The 19,207-nt window shown below is 42.4% G+C and overlaps 1 protein-coding gene across 1 annotated transcript in view; it reads left to right on the top strand.

Moving 5' to 3' along the window:
- LOC137299531 (protein strawberry notch homolog 2-like) overlaps positions 1 to 19,207 on the top strand; it is a 160,728-nt gene that overhangs the window by 22,501 nt on the left and 119,020 nt on the right. The window contains exon 3 of the mRNA XM_067968340.1: positions 15,292 to 15,368. Coding sequence (XP_067824441.1) covers positions 15,292 to 15,368 — 77 coding nt within the window. The remainder of the gene's footprint in view (positions 1 to 15,291; positions 15,369 to 19,207) is intronic.

The following is a 19,207-nucleotide window of genomic DNA, read 5'->3' as shown; positions in this document are numbered from 1 at the left end:
GTGGGTGCTGACTTTCCCCAGCTTGATGTCTGGCTAGAGTGCTACCTTGGAGCCATGGTGTCAGACTTTGCTCGATGGTAGCATTCTTACCTCTGAGTCAGAAGGTTCAAGGCATACTCCTTGAACACAATATATAGGCTGATACATCAGTGGAGTACTGAGAGAGGGCTGCACAGTCAGAGGTGCTGTCTTTTGCATGAGACATTAAATTGAGGCCCTGCCTGCCCCCTCAGGAGGGCATAAAAGATCCCATGGCACTATTCGAAGACCACCAAGGGAGTTCTGGTGTCCTGGCCAGCACGCAGTCCTCAACCAACAACAGCTGTTTGTGGGATTTTGCTGTGTGCAAATTGGCTGTCATATTTCCCTACATTACAACAGTGACTAAACTTCAAAAGAAGTATCATAGTAGGTACAGCAAAGGAGGCAGCCATTCAGCCCATTGTGCCTGTGCCAAAAGAGCTATCCAATTAGTCCTATTCCCCTGCTCTTTCCCCATAGCCCTGTAAATTATTTCCCTTCAAATATCTATCCAATTCCCCTCTGAAAGTTATTATTGAATCTGCTTCCACCACCTTTTCAGACAGTGTATTCCAGATCATTACAACAAGCTGTATTAAAAAAAACATTTCCTGATGTTGCTGGGATGTCCTAAGGTCGTGTAAGTTTTTTCTTTTGATGTGTGGCCATCAGCAAATGGTAGGACTTCATGAGAAGAGAAACACAAAGGGCCCGATATTAGGAGGGAGGCGGGTTGCCAGCAAGTGGGGGGGGGGGGGGGTGGTGTTCGACTGGACGCGTGGGTAACCCGCCCAGTAAAATCGGTGGGCTCCTCATGCGATCGTAAGTAAATTGAAGCCACTTACCTTGGCTTCCGCGCTGGAAAGCTGCGCAGCGGGCGGACTGCACACCCGCATCATAGGCCGTCAGCTGGGGGTGGGTGAAAATATGATGCTCTATTTCTGTGACATTGCTGGCAGATGCATGTAGAGTTCTGGGAGTGAAAATCCTATATTAGTTTTAGCAAAAAAGTAGATTGAGTACAAAATGACCCATTTTTTTTAACATGTAACGGCACAAACTCGATGGGCTTAATGGCCTCCTTCTGTGCTGTAACCATTCTATGATTCTATGATTTCTTGCTAAAATTACCAGACAGGAATTTCACTTCCTATTTATTTTTGAGATTTTAAAATGGATCATTGTAAGATAAGCTTCTTGACAATGGATATTTGCTTCTGGATTTTACCACTCACTGTGGCAAAGATTTAAAGGGTGGAAGAGAAGGAGCAAATTAAAAAAGTGTGTTAATCATTATTAAAGTATGTTTGAGTGCTCTATGTTAAGTGTATCATGGAGAGCATAGATGTAGCATTTGATTTAAAAGTAAACCTTTCTGAGTGATGTAAAGCTATACCATGAATCTAAGTGTTCTCAAATCATTGTTTGGTTATTTTCTCCATCCTTGAGTCCTATTGCAACATGCACCATTTCCTAACCAAAGGTGCGGCGATGAGTTGCCATCTGATCTCTACTAGAGTTCCACAGTGAGATGCGAAGAGGTGTGCAAAATCAACCATGGTGATTTACACTCGGGTATTTTTCTTTTACCCTTGGACCCTCCCTGGGACAGCCGTGATATGATTGGAAGCTTGTTATATAGGGAATTGTGGCTGCAAACCCACATTCTACTGGTCTGCTAACAAATCAAGTATATTCATATCACTGCTGAAAAATAGAATTATAAATGTATATTGTAGTTTGTATGGAACAGGCCATTTTTAAAAATCCATGTAAGGCATTTCCAACATAGCCACTTACCTTTTTGTTATTTTCACCACAAAATTTTTAGGGATTTATTTATGTCTCAATGGAGGTTCAAATTTCTAACTTGTTACCATTAAAAGGATCTTTGACTTGGGTGTATCTGTTTTTACCTGTATAATGACCCTTGTGATCTTTGTATCAATATATTTAGGTGGTTCTGTAGATTTCTATAAGTGTTGTCTCAAGGGTTTGATGAGAAAACAATAAAGGCTGCCCTTTTGTAATGCTCAAAAGATGCAAGTTGATTATTAAAACAAAATCAACAACAATGTTGTTCAATTTATTTTGCCTATCAACTTTTTGGAGTGGCATGGTCCTTTAAATTAAGTGCTATGATCAGGTCTTTCCATTTGATTCAAATTTAAAATCATTTACTTAACATTTGACATCTTATACTTGCCACCATTGGAGATGATCTAGTACTCTGCATTTCAAAATCCTGAAGGAAGCTTTGAATGCTATAATAGTTTTCACTGTTGTTAAACTTTTCATAAGATTTCCAGTGAAATATAAGATTGATTTCACCAACATTACTGCAATACACATAAGCAGTTCCCCCTCATTAAATGCCTGGTACCTTAAGAGTGTTCCTCCTAGTGCCACAAAGGAAAGTTTCAGACTTACCTGAAGGGCCTCTTCTGTCTGCAGACCTGCTTCTGCCTTAGGGGCTTACCTGCTCAGGCCCTGGTTAAAACTGCATTGGGGTGCTTTTGACAGAAGAGGACCCTGATTTGCATAAATCTATGAGCCACCTCCCTGCTTTAGTCTGCAAAATTCTGCAGGTTAAAATGGAAATAGCTGGTAAATAACCTCTTGTTACTAACTGCCCACTTGCCTAGCTTCTGCTAGGCGAGTAGGGTTAAAAATTGACCCCATCAGCTGTGGCTGTTACAGTGACCTTAGTTTATCCGTGATTATGTCCAGAGGTGGAACATATTGGTCCAGATTTACATATAGAAGGCAATTAGAAGAGGGTCTGTCATGAGTTAATCTCTGATATTTGATCTTGAGATAGCAATAAATTTAAAGTGACTAAGTAGCAAATTTCCCCTCTTCTGCCATCAGCATCATTATTGGAAACCTGCTGCCAATGCTTAGGAAAGCAAAGTGGCCAGTCTAAAAGGGAATAAGCAGCATAATTACTGACCTATTGCATGAAATTGCCCTGATATTGGCCACAGCTGAATCAGCTCCCTGCTGATCTCATCACAACTGTAATATATTGTTTTATTTTTGAGGCTATCTCTTGACAGAGAAAACTGGAGTCCTTTTGTCAGTAGGGCAGAACTACAGGCTAGTCTTCTCATAGTAATCAGTTAAACAATGTTTTTTTAGTTGAAGGCTTGAATGGCTGCCACAATGCTTGGATGAATACTTTAGTATGGTGGTTCAGCAGATATTGATAGCAGAGGCAAATTAAGAAATTTGACAGCAACAGGGTGCCTTCTGCTACCACCAGTAGAAACCTGCTATCCCTGGCCAGAATAAAAATACAGGCCACAATTAATGGATTTGACAGTATTTAGAATTATGAGGTTGGGGAGAAGATCTTGTGATTAAAGCCATGGATTATCATCTTGTCACTGAAATTTCAGGATAATTGGCGTGGTGAAGGTGAATTGCTTATTCATTATTTATTTACACAATGGAATAATGTTTCAGAATGTGTGAAGCATTGTGATGCTCATAGAGAGCAGCCAAGGCTGCATTTATATTGCATGTACCGATCTGGTTTGTGCTTGAGTCTACATCGGTTGCATAAACTGGGATATTGCTGATTTTTATAAGTGATTCCAAAGTGGGTGCCAGGCTCCAGGACAAGCACATGCTAAGGACACTAATGTGGTAACACCTGCACATGTCATTCCAAAAGAAAGCAGTGAAAGTGAAAACTTAAGAAATAAACTTTTGTTGAACATTTGAAGCTATGGGTACAAAAAAAAGACAGCATTATCAACATACTTTGATAAATTGCAGTCTTGAATGATCATCCAGGAGATAATTATACTGCCATCTGCAAACTAGAAAATGGGTTTGAATCCCCCAATTGCCAAGGGTTTCACTCCTACTTTAATGAGGAAACCGTTTCATATCAACAAAAAAGGGAAATATAATTCCTGCCAAAAACTGCTTGGTGACTAACATTCTGTATCATTTCAGTGGAGAAAACAATTTCAGCCAAAATGTGTCAAAGTTTTAAAAAGGTGACCTACCTAATTTCTCTGGGAGAAAACTAGAAGTGCAACTCATCAACATTGTTCTGCCACATTGTTCTATAAACGTATCACATCATCAACATTTCTGGAATCAAGATTTGACAGTTCCGGTATCATTCTTTAGAAGACAGCCATTGATGTTATGTAATGTTTTAAAAGGGCTGAAGCTAGGCATGAGCTTTAAAGGGGAAGATAACTCGACAGTAAGATAATGTCATCGGTGACCATGGTGTCTTACTGGTTTTCAATAGCTTTTAGCATTACTTTCATTTGCAGGAATCCTCCTGTCAGATCAAGGTCTCAGGCACATATCCTCTACCACTGCACCAGGAACTTAGGAACAGGAGTAGGCCATTCAGCCTCTTGAGCCTGTTCTGCCATTCAAGGCCTATATATCCTTCCTGAGGTGCAATGCCCAGAACTGAATGCAGCACTCCAGATGGGGTCTCACCAGAACTCTGTACAGCTGTAATATAACTTACACCGCTTTGTATTTCAGCCCTCTTGAGATAGAGGCCAACATTCCATTAGGCTTTCAAAATATTTTTTGTACCTGTCCACTAGGTTTTAGTGATTTCTGTACTTGGACCCCTAAATCTCTCTGCTCATCTTCAGTTCCTGGCTTTTTGCCATTTAGAAAATACTCTGATCTATCTTTCTTCAGTCCAAAGCAGATGACCTCACATTTCCCCACTTTAAACTCCATCTGCCACAGATTAAGTGAGTGGGCAAAACTATCAATGTCCCTTTCCAACTTTCTGCTCCCATCTACACTATTTACGGTGCCACCTAACTTATTGTCGTCAATAAACTTAGATATACAGCTCTCTATTCCTTCAACCTTGTCGTTTATAAATATAGTGAAAAGCTGCGGCCCCAGTACTGATCCCTAGGGGACACCACTAGTCACTTCCTGCCAATTTGAGTACATAACAATTATCCTACCTCCTAACCAATTCCCTATCGAAGCCAATAGGTTGCCTCCAATTCCATGCACTCTCATTTTTGTTCAAAATCTCTTATGTGGAACCTTGTCGTATGCCTTCTGGAAGTCCATATAAATAACATCCATAGACACTCCCTTATCTACCACGTTCATTACCTCAAAAAATTCAACTAGGTTCATTAGACATGATTTACCCTTTACAAATCCATTCTGGCTCTCTCTGATCATCTTATATTTGTCCAAATGCACAGTCACTCAGAGCATTGAAAGAACAAACATGCAGACAGCACACAATGGAGGTAACATTCCTCCGTGTTAGACCTGACATATGTTAAAGTGTGCATCAATGAGAAATTGACTGTCTGTATGATCTGATGCTCCTAGGGGAGCTGTGCTCGCAGGGAGAGCATCTTAAGAAATCACAGGCACGTAGCCTGCGATTTTGAAATCATGATCTGCATGCCTGAGATCTCCCATGATGTGCTTCTTGCAGGCAGTGCTTGCCGATTGGTGCACTGGATCTCGAAATTGCCCCTTTGATATGCTGAGATTAATAGATCATTCACAAATTTTTTCCTCTGCTCCTGAAAGTCGTCCTAACAAACAAGCCACTATCTGTATTGGTTAATGGTTTGCCACCTCAAGCATCAATTAAAGGTGAATGTGCAAATGTACTCGTCCATGCTTTCAGCCCATATCATGTTAATGATGCATGGCATAAACCTGATGTTCCTGAGAGATGTTCTAACTCTGCTTGCTCCCTGGGGTCTTCCTGCAGATGCCACTGATAGTGTATGCTTCTCAATGGCTGTCTTCAGAACAAAGAATGCTTGCAGCACGACATCGCCCAATTGTGTACCACCTCTGCCCCATGCTCTGCAAAGAGGAAAATGACTCGTACCTGTTTGTACTCCTGAATATCTCCATTTCATAGCTGATAATTTAAGTGAAATTATCCACTTTGGTAGGAAGAATAGAAAAGCAGAATATTTTTTAAAAGGTGAGAGACTATGAAATGTTGGTAGTCAGAGGAATTTGGGTGTCCTTGTACGCGAATCACAGAAAGTTAACATGCAGGTACAGCAAGCAATTAGGAAGGCAAATGGTATGTTAGCCTTTATTGCAAAGGGGTTGGAGTATAAGAGTAAGGAGGTCTTGCTGCAATTATATAAGGCTCCAGTGAGACCACACCTGGAGTACTGTGTACAGTTTTGGTCTCCTTACCTAAGGAAGGATATACTTGCCTTGGAGGGAGTGCAACAAAGGTTCACTAGATTGATTCCTGGGATGAGAGGGTTGTCTTATGAGGAAAGATTGAGTAGATATTCTCTGGCGTTTAGAAGAATGAGAGGTGATCTCATTGAAACGTATAAAATTCTTAGAGGGCTTGACAGGGTAGATGCTGAGAGGCTTTTTCCCCTGGCTGGAGAGTCTAGAACTAGGGGTCATAGTCTCAAGATAAGGGGTTGGCCATTTAGGACCGAGATGAGGAAACATTTTTTCACTCAGAGGGTTGTGAATCTTTGGAATTCTCTACCCCAGAGGGTTGTGGATGCTTAGTCATTGAGAACATTCAAGACTGAGATCGATAGATTTTTGGACACTAAGGGAATCAAGGGATATGGGAATAGGGCGAGAAAGTAGAGTTGAGGTAGAAGATCAGCCATGATCTTATTGAATACAGCAGGCTTGAGGGGCTGTAAGGCCTACTCCTGCTCCTATTTCTTATGTTTTTATGTTATCCTGGAGAATTGATCCTAAAACTATTCAACAGGAACTGTGGTGATGTCAGGCCTCCACTCAGCAACAACCATCCCTTTTCAACCACAATTTCTGTCCCTTTCACTCCTTTGTTAAGCACTATCCTGTGCTGCTTCTACCGAATAAGTGAAACTCTCAAGACTTTTTTATCTGGCCTTGTGCCTGTTGGAAGTAGTGATGGCTCTAAGTGCTGTGGTAAGGCTTGAAGTTACTGTGGTTTTGCCACACCTGTAACAAGAAGAAAATAGGATATTTATTAAGTATGTGTGTGTAGTTAGGTATGTTTTTGCACAGCACATATCATGGGACATCACATTCATTGCTTCACATCTCCTAAAAATAGTTGTACAGATAAGGCATTTGATGAATTGTATATACAAGGAGCATGTTCCTTCCCCCTAGCTTGTACTTCAACTACTGTATGTTCTGCCAAATAGGTTGCAGGGATATCTGCAAGAAGGTGTCTGATTTGAAATAAGGAAGACCAAAATAAAGCACAGGCTGCCATTTATTTCTGAAGACGTAGATATTAATCAGAGTAAACTACAAATATCCAACGTGTTTGGTTGAATACCTTATACTGATTCAGTAACTTGGTGCAACTCAGTGACATTCATTATTATCGCTTCAGAAGTGGTTAGGAATTTGGCTGGCTGAGTCTACCCATCAGTGCTTGGTCCCTTCTGTGAGATGTTGGGCTCGATATTAGCAGGGCGGCTGGTTCTCAGCAGGGAATCGACTGGGCGTGTGGGTAACGCGCCCGGTGAAATCAGTGTGCTCTGCACGGAATCGCAGGCTAATTGGAGCCACTTACCCGTGCTTCCGGGTTTCCCGCTGGTAAGCTGCGCGGCGGGCGGACTGCGCATGCGCAGCAAGGTCTGTCAGCTGGAGGAGCCCTATTTAAAGGGGCAGTCCTCCACTGACTGATGCTGCAGAAAATAGGAAAAATTACAGCATGGAGCAGTTCAGGGGGAAGACTGCTCCCAGGTTTAATGATGCCTCACTCCAGGTATCATTGGATGGGGTGAGGAGGAGGGGGAGGACAGAGATCTTCCCCCCGGCGGGCGGGAGGAAGCGGCCTGCCTCTGCCACCAAGAAGGCCTGGCTCGAGGTGGCAGAGGAGGTCACCAGCACCACCAACACATCGCGCACCTGCATACAGTGCAGGAGGCGCTTCAATCACCTAAGTAGGTCAGCCGAAGTGAGTACACTTACTCATTCCCCTACACTCTGTCTGCCACATCACCGCCCCCACCCCACATCTCCTCTATCACACTACTCCTCACACCCACTCAAAGCTCATCCTCAACTTACCTGCACTTACTCACCTCAGCAGTACTCATCCCACCACTACCACTCAACCCAATCCTCATACAATCTCATGGCTCTATCTCATACGCACCCTCTCATGCATCTCTTTCACGGTCAGCCTCACTCAACCTGCCACTACCTGTGCTGCAGTCACAGAGCATGCATCACATATGTGCAGTAGGCAGCGTAAGGCAAACGTGTCGTTAGCATGAAGGGTGTTTGAGGGTTTGTCATGGTGTTTACTTATATTTAATTTCTGATCAACTCACATTACATATTATATTGTCACCACTACTGCCACGTCTTTGCGAATCTTGTCTGGTTTGTGCAATAATGCCCTTTCCTGAGGATCACTATGAAGACCCACAACTGATGCCACCCATTGTGTCACTGCAGAGTGGGTGTAGGTGTATTTGCAGGGCTCTTTTGTGCAGACGACTGAGAGACGTCGGCGATGTCCCCGGTGGCACCCTGGAAGGATGCGGAGGAGAAGTTGTTGAGGGCAGTGGTGACTTTGACAATGACAGGTAAGGAGGTGGTGCTCGGGCCAGCCGGGAGCAGCTCGGCATGAAGGAGGCTGCAGATGTCCACGACTGCATGTTGAATATGTTGAATGACTCTGAGCCTCCGTGTGCACTGCTGCTCAGAGAAGTCCAGGAAGCTGAGCCACGGTCTGTAGACCCTGTGGCGAGGGTAGTGCTTTCTGCGACACATCTCTCTCTGCGGTTGCCCTCCCTCCTGCTGTGCAGGTGGATGTGTCACAGCACTGTGTTGTGGAGCTCCACGTGTCAGAGGTGGACGGCATGGCCGGCGAGACTGGTGATGCTGTTCGTCCTCCGAGGAGGTCATGACTGCAGCTACGGCGGCCCCCATCCGTCAGATGTACATCTGAGGGGGTCCGCAAGGTAGGTACATGTGTCTGGATACCGGGGTAAGTGTGCAAGTTTGTGCATTTTATTGCTAGGAGGAGGGTGGTGGAGGCCAAACTTTGTCCAAAGTGACAGAGTGGCCTCCTACAATGAGTGAGGGTCTTCCCCCCACACCTGTCAAATGGACCTTTGCAGCTGCCACAGGCTGATGGCTGCAACACGTTCATTTGAACTGGGAGTGTCTCCCCCAGTACAGTCTCAGTTCATTTCAAAATCCCAGCCCTCCTAAAATATCAGGTTAATCAGGCCTGTAAACGACCTGAAGTACCTGTTTAAGTACTTTAAGTGGCACCCCGCAGGCTTTAACTGCCGGCGGGGGTCCCACATGCGGGGGCTGCGCGCACATGTCAGTGCGTCACTGGGGAACCCAGAAGTGGGCAGGTTGGAGCCGGGCTCCAGACCCGCCCTGGGAATCCCTGATTTTCGGAGCCCCCCCGCCACGAACGCACCCGATCGGGGGTGCGAAAATCGAGCCCGTTGTCTTTTTCTGTAAGGAGAATATATCCAATGAATGCACACATGTTTTGTGCTGTGTATTTTAGGTTGCAGAATTGTTATCAGTACTTTGCTTACAGAATTTTTGTTTTATAGATGACTGAGTGTAATGTGTTTGTCATCTGTACCTATGAAAAACTACTGTCTGATTCAATCTTTCTCATTTGCAACTTCCAGTCTGATCATTTTTGATATGATGTACCAGTTGTCGACCTGTCTCATTATCTTTTTCATCCTGCACACCAAGTTCATGCCCAGCACACAGGGACCTTAACATTTCTGTGAACAGTTAAACCTTTATTTTTATAACCTGTGAGAAGCTGAAATGCCGTCATGCATTTTTTACAGAATCAAGTCGTACACTTACAATTAAAGAAAACTTTATCTAGTTTCTGATCTGCAGTTTAAAAAAAACTTGCAGTTATTTGTCAAAATGTCTCAAAGCATTTCAAACAAAGATTGTTTTTTGGAATTCATCGGTTGTTATAGAGGCAAAAGGGGCAGCAGCTTCCCACAAAAATCAATGCCAGTCCATTTTCCATTGCTTTCCAGTTCATGGCTGCATGACTGCACAATTTTTATTAGATGCTAAAATACTTTACAAAATAACCCTAACTTGAAAAAAATCAGCCTCTGGTACACATAATGCACAATTTCTTTGATGAGAGTTGAGGCAGTTCAGTTGATATGATATAGAAAATTTTTGAAGACCCTTATAATAAAAATGCAAGTAATGTTAAAGCTTTTGTATAAAAAAAGTACTGTATGGGAATGGAATATCATACAGCCATGTGGTTATGACTAGGACAGACTGAAGACACAGACCCATATGGTTGAATTCACAGTGGTGAAGATAAATATATGCAACAAATAGGATAGTATCTCAAGAATTAAAAGGAAAAGGAGGATGATTTGGGGGAAGTAATTTAAAATTGAAATGCAGCTTTAAATTCTCATTTGGTGCACTGTATCTGTGTGAGATATCAAAGAGAATGACACTTGTGTAATGACAGATGTGCCGTTTCTAGTAAAATAAATCTAGACTGCAAACAATCTAAATATACTTGTTTTAAAGATACAACAATGAACCGGGAGATATGAAAGTTAATTCACAGTTGATTTGACCGCATAACCCATAAGTAGACAAGTTGCTCCTATGAGTTATCCAGGTGAGTTCAGAAATTGATGTTTCTGTATCCTGCAGTGTTCAGTTTGAAACGTTCAGCAAAGAACTCTTGGTGGCCAGGGAGGTCTAATGAGCTATTTAAATTTACCCTGAGCTTTTAAAGTGTTTAGAACTTGTTCTTGAAAGCTTTGTACAATTTATTTCAACTTTTGGGGACTTTTTCTATGGGGCAGTTGCGTCGAGGTGGAACATTGTGGGCCATTGCCAAGAAATATGAAAACACATTGTTTTTATACTTGTTGCAAGATCCCAAGTTGCCTCATGTCATCATTTTCAGTGATTGGTTTTATAGGCCCATTTTCATGGTACAGGAAGTGATTAAAAGTACAGCACTTTGCACAAAGTAATATTTCTGAAATGCCAAGAAGAGCAGCTTGTTTTGTCTTGATGGTATTTCACAGAGGGTAGAATTCAGATTTTTTTTTTACACACAATTAATGGATGTTAAAATGGATAACAGATCCAAAAAAAGGGCGGAGATCATTATGCCAGATTTCTGCCCATTTAGCACTCCATCTAATTTTCCAGTTGCGTTCAGCACAGGTGGCAGAACTGCTGGTCACTTAACATTGTTGGCGCTAATTTTAATTAAATGTAATTTAGATGTCCATGCAATGTTGTTGTTATTTACAGGGGTATAGCGTTTAGCCATCTATCCACCTGTATAAAATGGATGTCCAGGGCTGCCAGAGTTTACATTTTACAAAAGTCTATTTAAAGAGCACTATAGTAGGATTTGTAGCAGCATTGTGAAGCTATTGTTGAGCCTTTTTTCTTGCTTTTATTTTGTTTCTTTCTTGTTTCCACCTAGCTGGTCAGGAGCTTTGTACCAAACATTCTAGCACTGCCATTGTTTTGGTGTTTCCCAGTACTGGGACAATGCGTTTCCCAATAGGATTCCCTGTTTAGTTGTGGGAATCCATTTCTGTGTGGGCAAATCAGACAGTAGATATTCATTTCAATATTTTAATTTACTGTCAGCAGTACTCGGCCATTTTAATATATCTACCTAAGGACACTTTTTGGAGTGAGTGGCAAATGCTGCAGCGTAAGATGGCCAAATCAGTATTACAGTCAGTGGCTGCTGAGCAGGAACCTCCCTGCCAGGTGCAAGTTGGAAATAAAAAGCAAAACTGCAGATCTGAAATAAAATCAGAAAATGTTGGCAATGCAGAGCAGGTGTGTCAGCATCTGAAAAGAGGAAGGATAGGTTAGGGTTTTGGGTGTAGACTCTTGATCAGCGGTCAGTTACTGTGAGGCACTAATGGGTGTTTAACTAATGTTTAAAAGCCTTGTAAGTAAAACTTTATCAAATGCCTTTATGAAAAATCAAGCAAATTATATCTGTTAGATCATTCCTTTCCACTAATTTAATGATTTCCCCCCAAAATTCAGCAGATCATTGAAGCATGGCACTTTGAGGATTCGTTATGCCATGTACTCATTCAGGTGAACATTGACAGCCTAAGATGCACTTGAACATTTTCCTCATTATAGATGTTAGTCTAGATGTTCTGTAATTCCTCAATCGAGAGAAGGGAATTTTTATGCCATTCCCAACTTTAGGGCACCGATCCAGCAAAACCTACCAAGAATTTCCTGACATTAGTTATAATTTTTTTTCCCATCACTTTGACCCTGTTCCCCACGTTTTACTGTCATGATTTCATTTGAAGTAGTGTTCTGGATTTTCTATACTGTAACTATCGTATATCTCTATGAGGTCCCCTTTCAGTTGCATCTTTTTGAAAAGCGCAAGTTTCTTTGGTCTTTTGTTATAAGTTAGCCCTCTGATGCTAGGGATCATCCCATGGCTCTTCTCTATATCACCTCCAAGTTTGAATGTCTCTCTTCTGTCTCTGGCCAAAATTAGACACAATATTTAGAGTGCAGTCTGATCAGAGCATGCTACAGTTTTAGCATGGCATTCTCTGACTTGTATTCTACTCACTCAGTGATTCGATTTAGTACAGAGTCTACTAACACCCCGAGACCGTTTTCAACTTCACCCTGAGCTATTTTAACACTGTTCATGGAGTACAGTGTCGGGCATTCTTTTTCAACGTGCAATACCTTATACTTATCTACATTTAATTTTATCTGGCACAGTAAGGCCCACTTACAAACTTCGTCCAGCTCATTTTTGTTGGCTTGAACAAAGGGGTAATTTTCCAAATTTGTGCTCCCAATGGGGAACCTCCTCCGCTGACTGTGCGTAACAGAAATTGAGGTGCACTGTGCCTATCATTTTCCGGCCTTTCAAAATATTAGTTGGAAAATTGTGCACAGCATGGACCCACATTTTCAATATGCACTCTCCACAAGCGAAGCTTCCTGCCACCAATTCCATCCCCCTTCCTGGCCACTGTTAGAGGTTGAACCAGACTGTTGGCAACCTTGGCATCCTATTTGACCCTGAGCTCAGCTTCCGACCCCACACCCTCTTCATCACCAAGACCCCCTACTTCCACGTTCATAATATCACCCGTCTCTGCCCCGCCTCAGCCCATCGGCTGCTGAAAGCCTCATCCATGCCTTTGTTACCTCTAGACTCGACTATTCAAATGCTCTCTTGGCTGGCCTTCCATCTTCCACCCTCCATAAACTTCAGCTCATCCAAAACTCTGTTGCCCATATCCTAACTCGCAACAATCCTGTTCATACATCACCCCTGTGCTCGCTGAACTAAAATGGCTGCCGGTCCGGCAATGTCTCACATTTAATATTCTCATCCTTGTTTTCAAATTCCTCCATGGGCTCGTCCTTCCCTATCTCTATAACCTCCTTCAGCCCAATAACCCTCCGAGATCTCTGCATTCCTCCAACTCTGGTCACTTGCGCATCCTTGATATCCATCACCCCACTATTGGCGGCCACGCCTTCAGCTGCCTAGGCCCTAAGTTCTGGAATTCCCTCCCATAACCTCTCCGCCTCTACCTCCTCCTTTAAGACGTTCCTTAAAACCTACCTCTTTGATCAAGCTTTTGGTCAACTGTGCTAATATCTCCTTATGTGGCTTGGTGCCAAATTTTGATTCATAACACTCCTGTGAAACACCTTGGGACATTTTACTACTTTAAAGGCGCTGTATAAATGCAAGTAGTTGTTGTTGTTGTTAAAACCTACCTCTTTGACCAAGCCTTTGGTCACCTGTCCTAATATCACTTTATGTGGCTCGGTGTCAAATTTTGTTTGAAAGCGTTCCTGTGAAGCGCCTTGGGACATTTTACTACGTTAAAGGCGCTTATAAATGCAAGTTGTTGTTGCCTGGACTGCAAAGTTGTAAAATTACTCTTAAGATCTCATGACCATCTTGCACTCAAGAGGTGACTGATCCACTGTTCTGGAATTGCTGAAAGGCTGTTCTGTTTCTTCAAAACAGTTAGAAGGAAATATAACAATTTTATACTGTTACTGCGTTCGTCAGTGTTGGGTGTTGTCAAGTGGGTGCACTTGGAGATACATGTGCCAAAAATCAATTGAGAATATAAATCAATTATAAGGGATTCCAATCTACTCTTTATTCTATGCATATGTATTTTGTTTTGAATATTGACTATGGAATATGCTGTTGGTATTAAAGAGTTGAACAAACTTTGATAACAGCAGCCAATCTTCATCCTGTAGGTTTGAATTGATTTCACAGTTTAGGTTTTATACATTTATAGATTAATTTTTTTTACAATAGATAAATTGTGAAATTCAAACTATGCATGAGGTTTCATTAAAAGATTAATACTAATGATTTGGCAATTTAGTTCCCAAAAGTCAGAAGTTAACACCCAGCTTGCATCAAATTACATCTGAATCACTTATCAAGTGAGTGCACTCCGGGAGTGCTAGTGACATTAAACCTATTCGGAGTATCACAGTATTTACCTGAACAAAAACAATACTGTACATTGACAATAAAAATTGTAAAAGACTTTTAATTATGGGATTTTTGGTGGAAATTTAGTTTTTTCAGCAAAAGGACATTTGTTTTAAAGTATTTCTCAATGATCGATTATTATCATAATAATGGTTCATGATTGGCAAGCACATGTTATCAATATGATTTTTAAAAAAATATTTGCATTGAAATAGTCTTATTGTGTCACTGAAAAATATTTCACACAATGCATGTGAGGTGGCTGTTGTCGTGTAAGCAAATGCAACAGCTATTCTGTAATAGTCTGTTCCACATACATCAATGAGATGATCAAGTAATCTGTTGTTTTGGTGGTGTTGGTTGAGGGAGGAATGTTGGCCAAAGCATCAAGACGACTCTCTGCTCTTTTTCAAGCAATGCCAAGGGATCTTTATCTTTTCATCCATCTGAACAAGCCAATGTTTGGTTCGTCTCACCCAAACTTTAGCACCTCTGACAATGCAGCTCTCCCTCAGTATTGCCCTGAAGTGTCAACCTAGATTATGTACATAAGCCCAGGTGTGGGAATTAAACCCAGAAGCCAGAATACTACCAGCTGAACCAAGCAGACAAACAATCTGTTGTGATATCTCACAGTAAAATCTCAAATATTTGGGCTCATTCCTATATTCGCTTTATTATTTGTGTGACTTATCATAAATGTGGTATACTTTTCTGGTAGTTATTTTCATTCTGTATTTTTCTTTCAGAATCAACTGCTGCATTCTAACTTTGATCTATGGAACCATTTTACATATACCAGTTCAGCAACTCTAACTGATACCCGGTAATTATTCACTTTTAATGATATGTTCTCCAGTAAAACATTACATTTATTTACATGCTTGAATTATTTCTGAAGCTTGTTAAGTTACTAATTCCAACTGCATGAAGAGTATTTCCAGTGAGATAAATTAGTGTTACTGTACTGTTGGGGAGATTATCCACAAAATGGTGAAATTAAACCATTTTGGGAACAACTTCTGGTAGCAATAGAAACATGAATTTGTTTGAAATATTGCAAATCCTAATTATATATTGAAATTTAATGTTTGCACATGCCTCATCAGGCAGTTTGCAATGCTTACATGTATCAGCGAAATGACAGCCACTATGTTTGCAGGGGGCAACATCTTCATCACTTTTGCTATAAAAAGGAGGCATCAGCTGGACAGGATGGAAAACGTTCACTGGGTGGCAGGGTTCTCTCAAGTGCAAAGAATCACATAAGGTACTCATGTGGATTCCTCATATCAATCCCATGACCTTCATGAAGAGAAAGAGTTTGCACATAATTAATGTTCAGATGAACCTTTAGGAGCAATTTTTTTTGTATTAAGCATAGACAACTTTTGACTTGCTTCTGACTGCCTATGAGAATATGAGACTACCAGGATACTTTTACCTCTCCCCTACAATGATAACTTCTGAGTAACAGGTATATCATTCTGTATGGGCATACCTTTGTATGCCATTACCATGGAGGAGCAGCAGGAGAGGATGCAGAAAAGGAGAATGAGACAGCATTTAAGGATGATGCACTCCAGAAGATTCCCTTCCCTCAAAGAATATACAGACAATATAGGTCGTATGAAGACCTTGGTGAGGACATATGAATTAGAAGAATGTGCTTCATCGAAGATGTGGAGATGCCGGTGATGGACTGGGGTTGACAATTGTAAACAATTTTACAACACCAAGTTATAGTCCAGCAATTTTATTTTAAATTCACAAGCTTTCGGAGGCTACCTCCTTCCTCAGGTGAACGATGAGGAAGGAGGTAGCCTCCGAAAGCTTGTGAATTTAAAATAAAATTGCTGGACTATAACTTGGTGTTGTAAAATTGTTTACAATTGTCAACCCCAGTCCATCACCGGCATCTCCACATCATGACTACCATCGACACCACAAACTGCCGGCTCACAGTGGAAAGGATATCCAAGAAGATCGCGCATTTAGACACTTCATCGAAGAGGCAACGGGATAGCTGTATCAGCTACTGCATGAGGACCTGCAGCCATGATCATACTGCTCTTTCTGTAGCTATGAAGGTGATGCAAGCAATTGGTCATTTCAGACAGCCATGGTGGATCATAGAATCATAGAAAATTTACGGCACAGAAAGAGGCCATTCAGCCCATCGTGTCCGCGCCGGCCGAAAATGAGCCACCCAGCCTAATCCCACTTTCCAGCACTTTGTCTGTAGTCTTGTAGGTCACAGCTCTTCGGGTGCACATTCTGGTACTTTTTAAATGAGTTGAGGGTTTCTGCCTCTACCACCCTTTCAGGCAGTGAGTTCCAGACCCTTACCACCCTCTAGGTGAAAAATATTTTCCTTAGCTCCCCTCTAATCCTTCTACCAATCACTTTAAATCTATGCCCCCTGGTTATTGACCTCACTGCTAAGGGAAATAGGTCCTTCCTGTCCACTCTATCTAGGCCCCTTATAATTTTGTACATCTCAATTAAATCACCCCTCAGCCTCCTCTGTTCCAAAGAAAACAACCCCAGCCTATCCAACCTTTCCTCATAGCTAAAATTCTCCAGTCTTGGCAACATCCTCGTTGATCTCCTCTGTACCCTCTCTAGTGCAATTACATCCTTCCCGTAATGTGGTGACCAGAACTGTACACAGTATTCAAGCTATGGCCTAACCAGTGTTTTATACAGTTCCAGCATAACCTCCCTGCTCTTATATTCTATGCCTCGGCTAATAAAGGAAAGTATTCCATGAGCCTTCTTAACCACCTAATCTACCTGTCCTGCTACCTTCAGGGATCTGTGGATATGCACTCCAAGGTCCCTCACTTCCTCGACACCTTTCAGTATCCTCCCATTTATTGTGTACTCCCTTGCCTTGTTTGCCCTTCCCAAATGTATTACCTCACACTTCTCTGGATTGAATTCCATTTGCCACTTTTCTGCCCACCTGACCAGTCCATTGATATCTTCCTGCAGTCTACAGTTTTCCTCCTCACTATGAACCACATGGCCAATTTTTGTATCATCTGCAAACTTCTTAATCATGCCCCCTACATTTAAGTCCAAATCATTAATATATATCACAAAAAGCAAGGGACCAATACTGAGCCCTGCGGAACCCCGCTGGAAACAGCCTTCCAGACACAAAAACACCCGTCGACCATTACCCTTTTCTCCCTGCCACTGATCCAAATTTGGATCCAGCGCCACTCTCTCTTGGATCCCATGGGCTTGTACTTTTTTGACCAGTCTGCCATATGGGACCTTGTCAAAAGCCTTGCTAAAATTCATGTAGACTACATCAAATGCACTCCCCTCATCAACCCTCTTTGTTACCTCCTCAAAAAATTCAATCACATTAATCAGAAACGACCTTCTGTTAACAAATCCATGCTGACTGTCCTTGATTAATCTGTGCCTTTCTAAGTGATGGTTTATCTTGTCCCTTAGAATTGATTCCAATAATTTACCCACCACCGAGGTTAGACTGACTGGACTGTAATTACTCGGTCTATCCTTCACTCCCTTTTTAAACAATGGTACAGCATTAGCAGTCCTCCAATCTTCTGGCACCACGCCTGTATCCAGTGAAGATTGGAAGATAATGGTCAGTGCCTCCGCTATTTCCTTCATTGCTTCTTTTAATAACCTGCGATACATTTCATCCGGCCCTGGTGATTTATCTACTTTCAAAGATGCTAATCCCCTTAATACTTCCTCTCTCACTAAGTTTATCCCATCCAATACTTCACACTCCTCCTCCTTATCTACAATGACTGCATCCACCCTCTCTTTTGTGAAGGCAGACACAAAGGGCCCGATATTAGGAGGGAGGTGGGTTGCCAGCGGGGGTCGACTGGGCGCGTGGGTAACCCACCCAGTAAAATCGGTGGGTTCCCCACGCGATCATAAGTAAATTGAAGCCACTTACCTTGGATTCCGGTTTCGCACTGGAAAGCTGCACAGCGGGTGGACTGCGCACCTGCATGATAGGCTGTCAAGTGGAGGAGCCAAATTTAAAGGGGCAGTCCTCCACTGACTGTTGCTGAAGGAAATAGGCAAAATTACAGCATGGAGCAGCCAAGGGGAATGCTGCTCCCACGTTTAATGGTGCCTCACTCCAGGTCCTACTGGATGGGGTGAGGAGGAGGAGGAGGACAGAGATCTCCTCCCCGGCAGACAGGAGGAAGTGGCCTGCCTCTGCCATCACAAAGGCCTGGCTCGAGGTGGCAGAGGAGGTCACCAGCACCACCAACATATCACGCACCTGCATACAGTGCAGGAGGCGCTTCAATGACCTAAGTAGGTCAGCCGAAGTGAGTACACTTACTCATTCCCCTACACTCTGTCTGCCAAATCACCGCCCCCACCTCACATCTCCTTCTGCACTGCCAACACCACTCTATCACATCACTCCTCATACTCACTCAAAGCTCATCCTCATCTTACCTGCACTTCCTCACCTCCCCAGTACTCATCCCACCACTACCACTCAACCCAATCCTCATACAATCTCATGGCTTGATCTCATACTCACCCTCTGATGCATCTCTTTCACGGTCAGCCTCACCCAACCCACCACTACCTGTGCTGCAGCCACAGGGCATGCATCACGAATGTGTAGTAGGAAGCATAAGGCAAACG

The sequence above is a fragment of the Heptranchias perlo genome, chromosome 29 (assembly GCF_035084215.1).
Source record: "Heptranchias perlo isolate sHepPer1 chromosome 29, sHepPer1.hap1, whole genome shotgun sequence".
In the NCBI taxonomy this organism is placed as follows: domain Eukaryota; kingdom Metazoa; phylum Chordata; class Chondrichthyes; order Hexanchiformes; family Hexanchidae; genus Heptranchias; species Heptranchias perlo.
The sequence above is the reverse complement of the archived record's forward strand: the minus strand, read 5'-3'. Positions and strand labels throughout refer to the sequence as shown.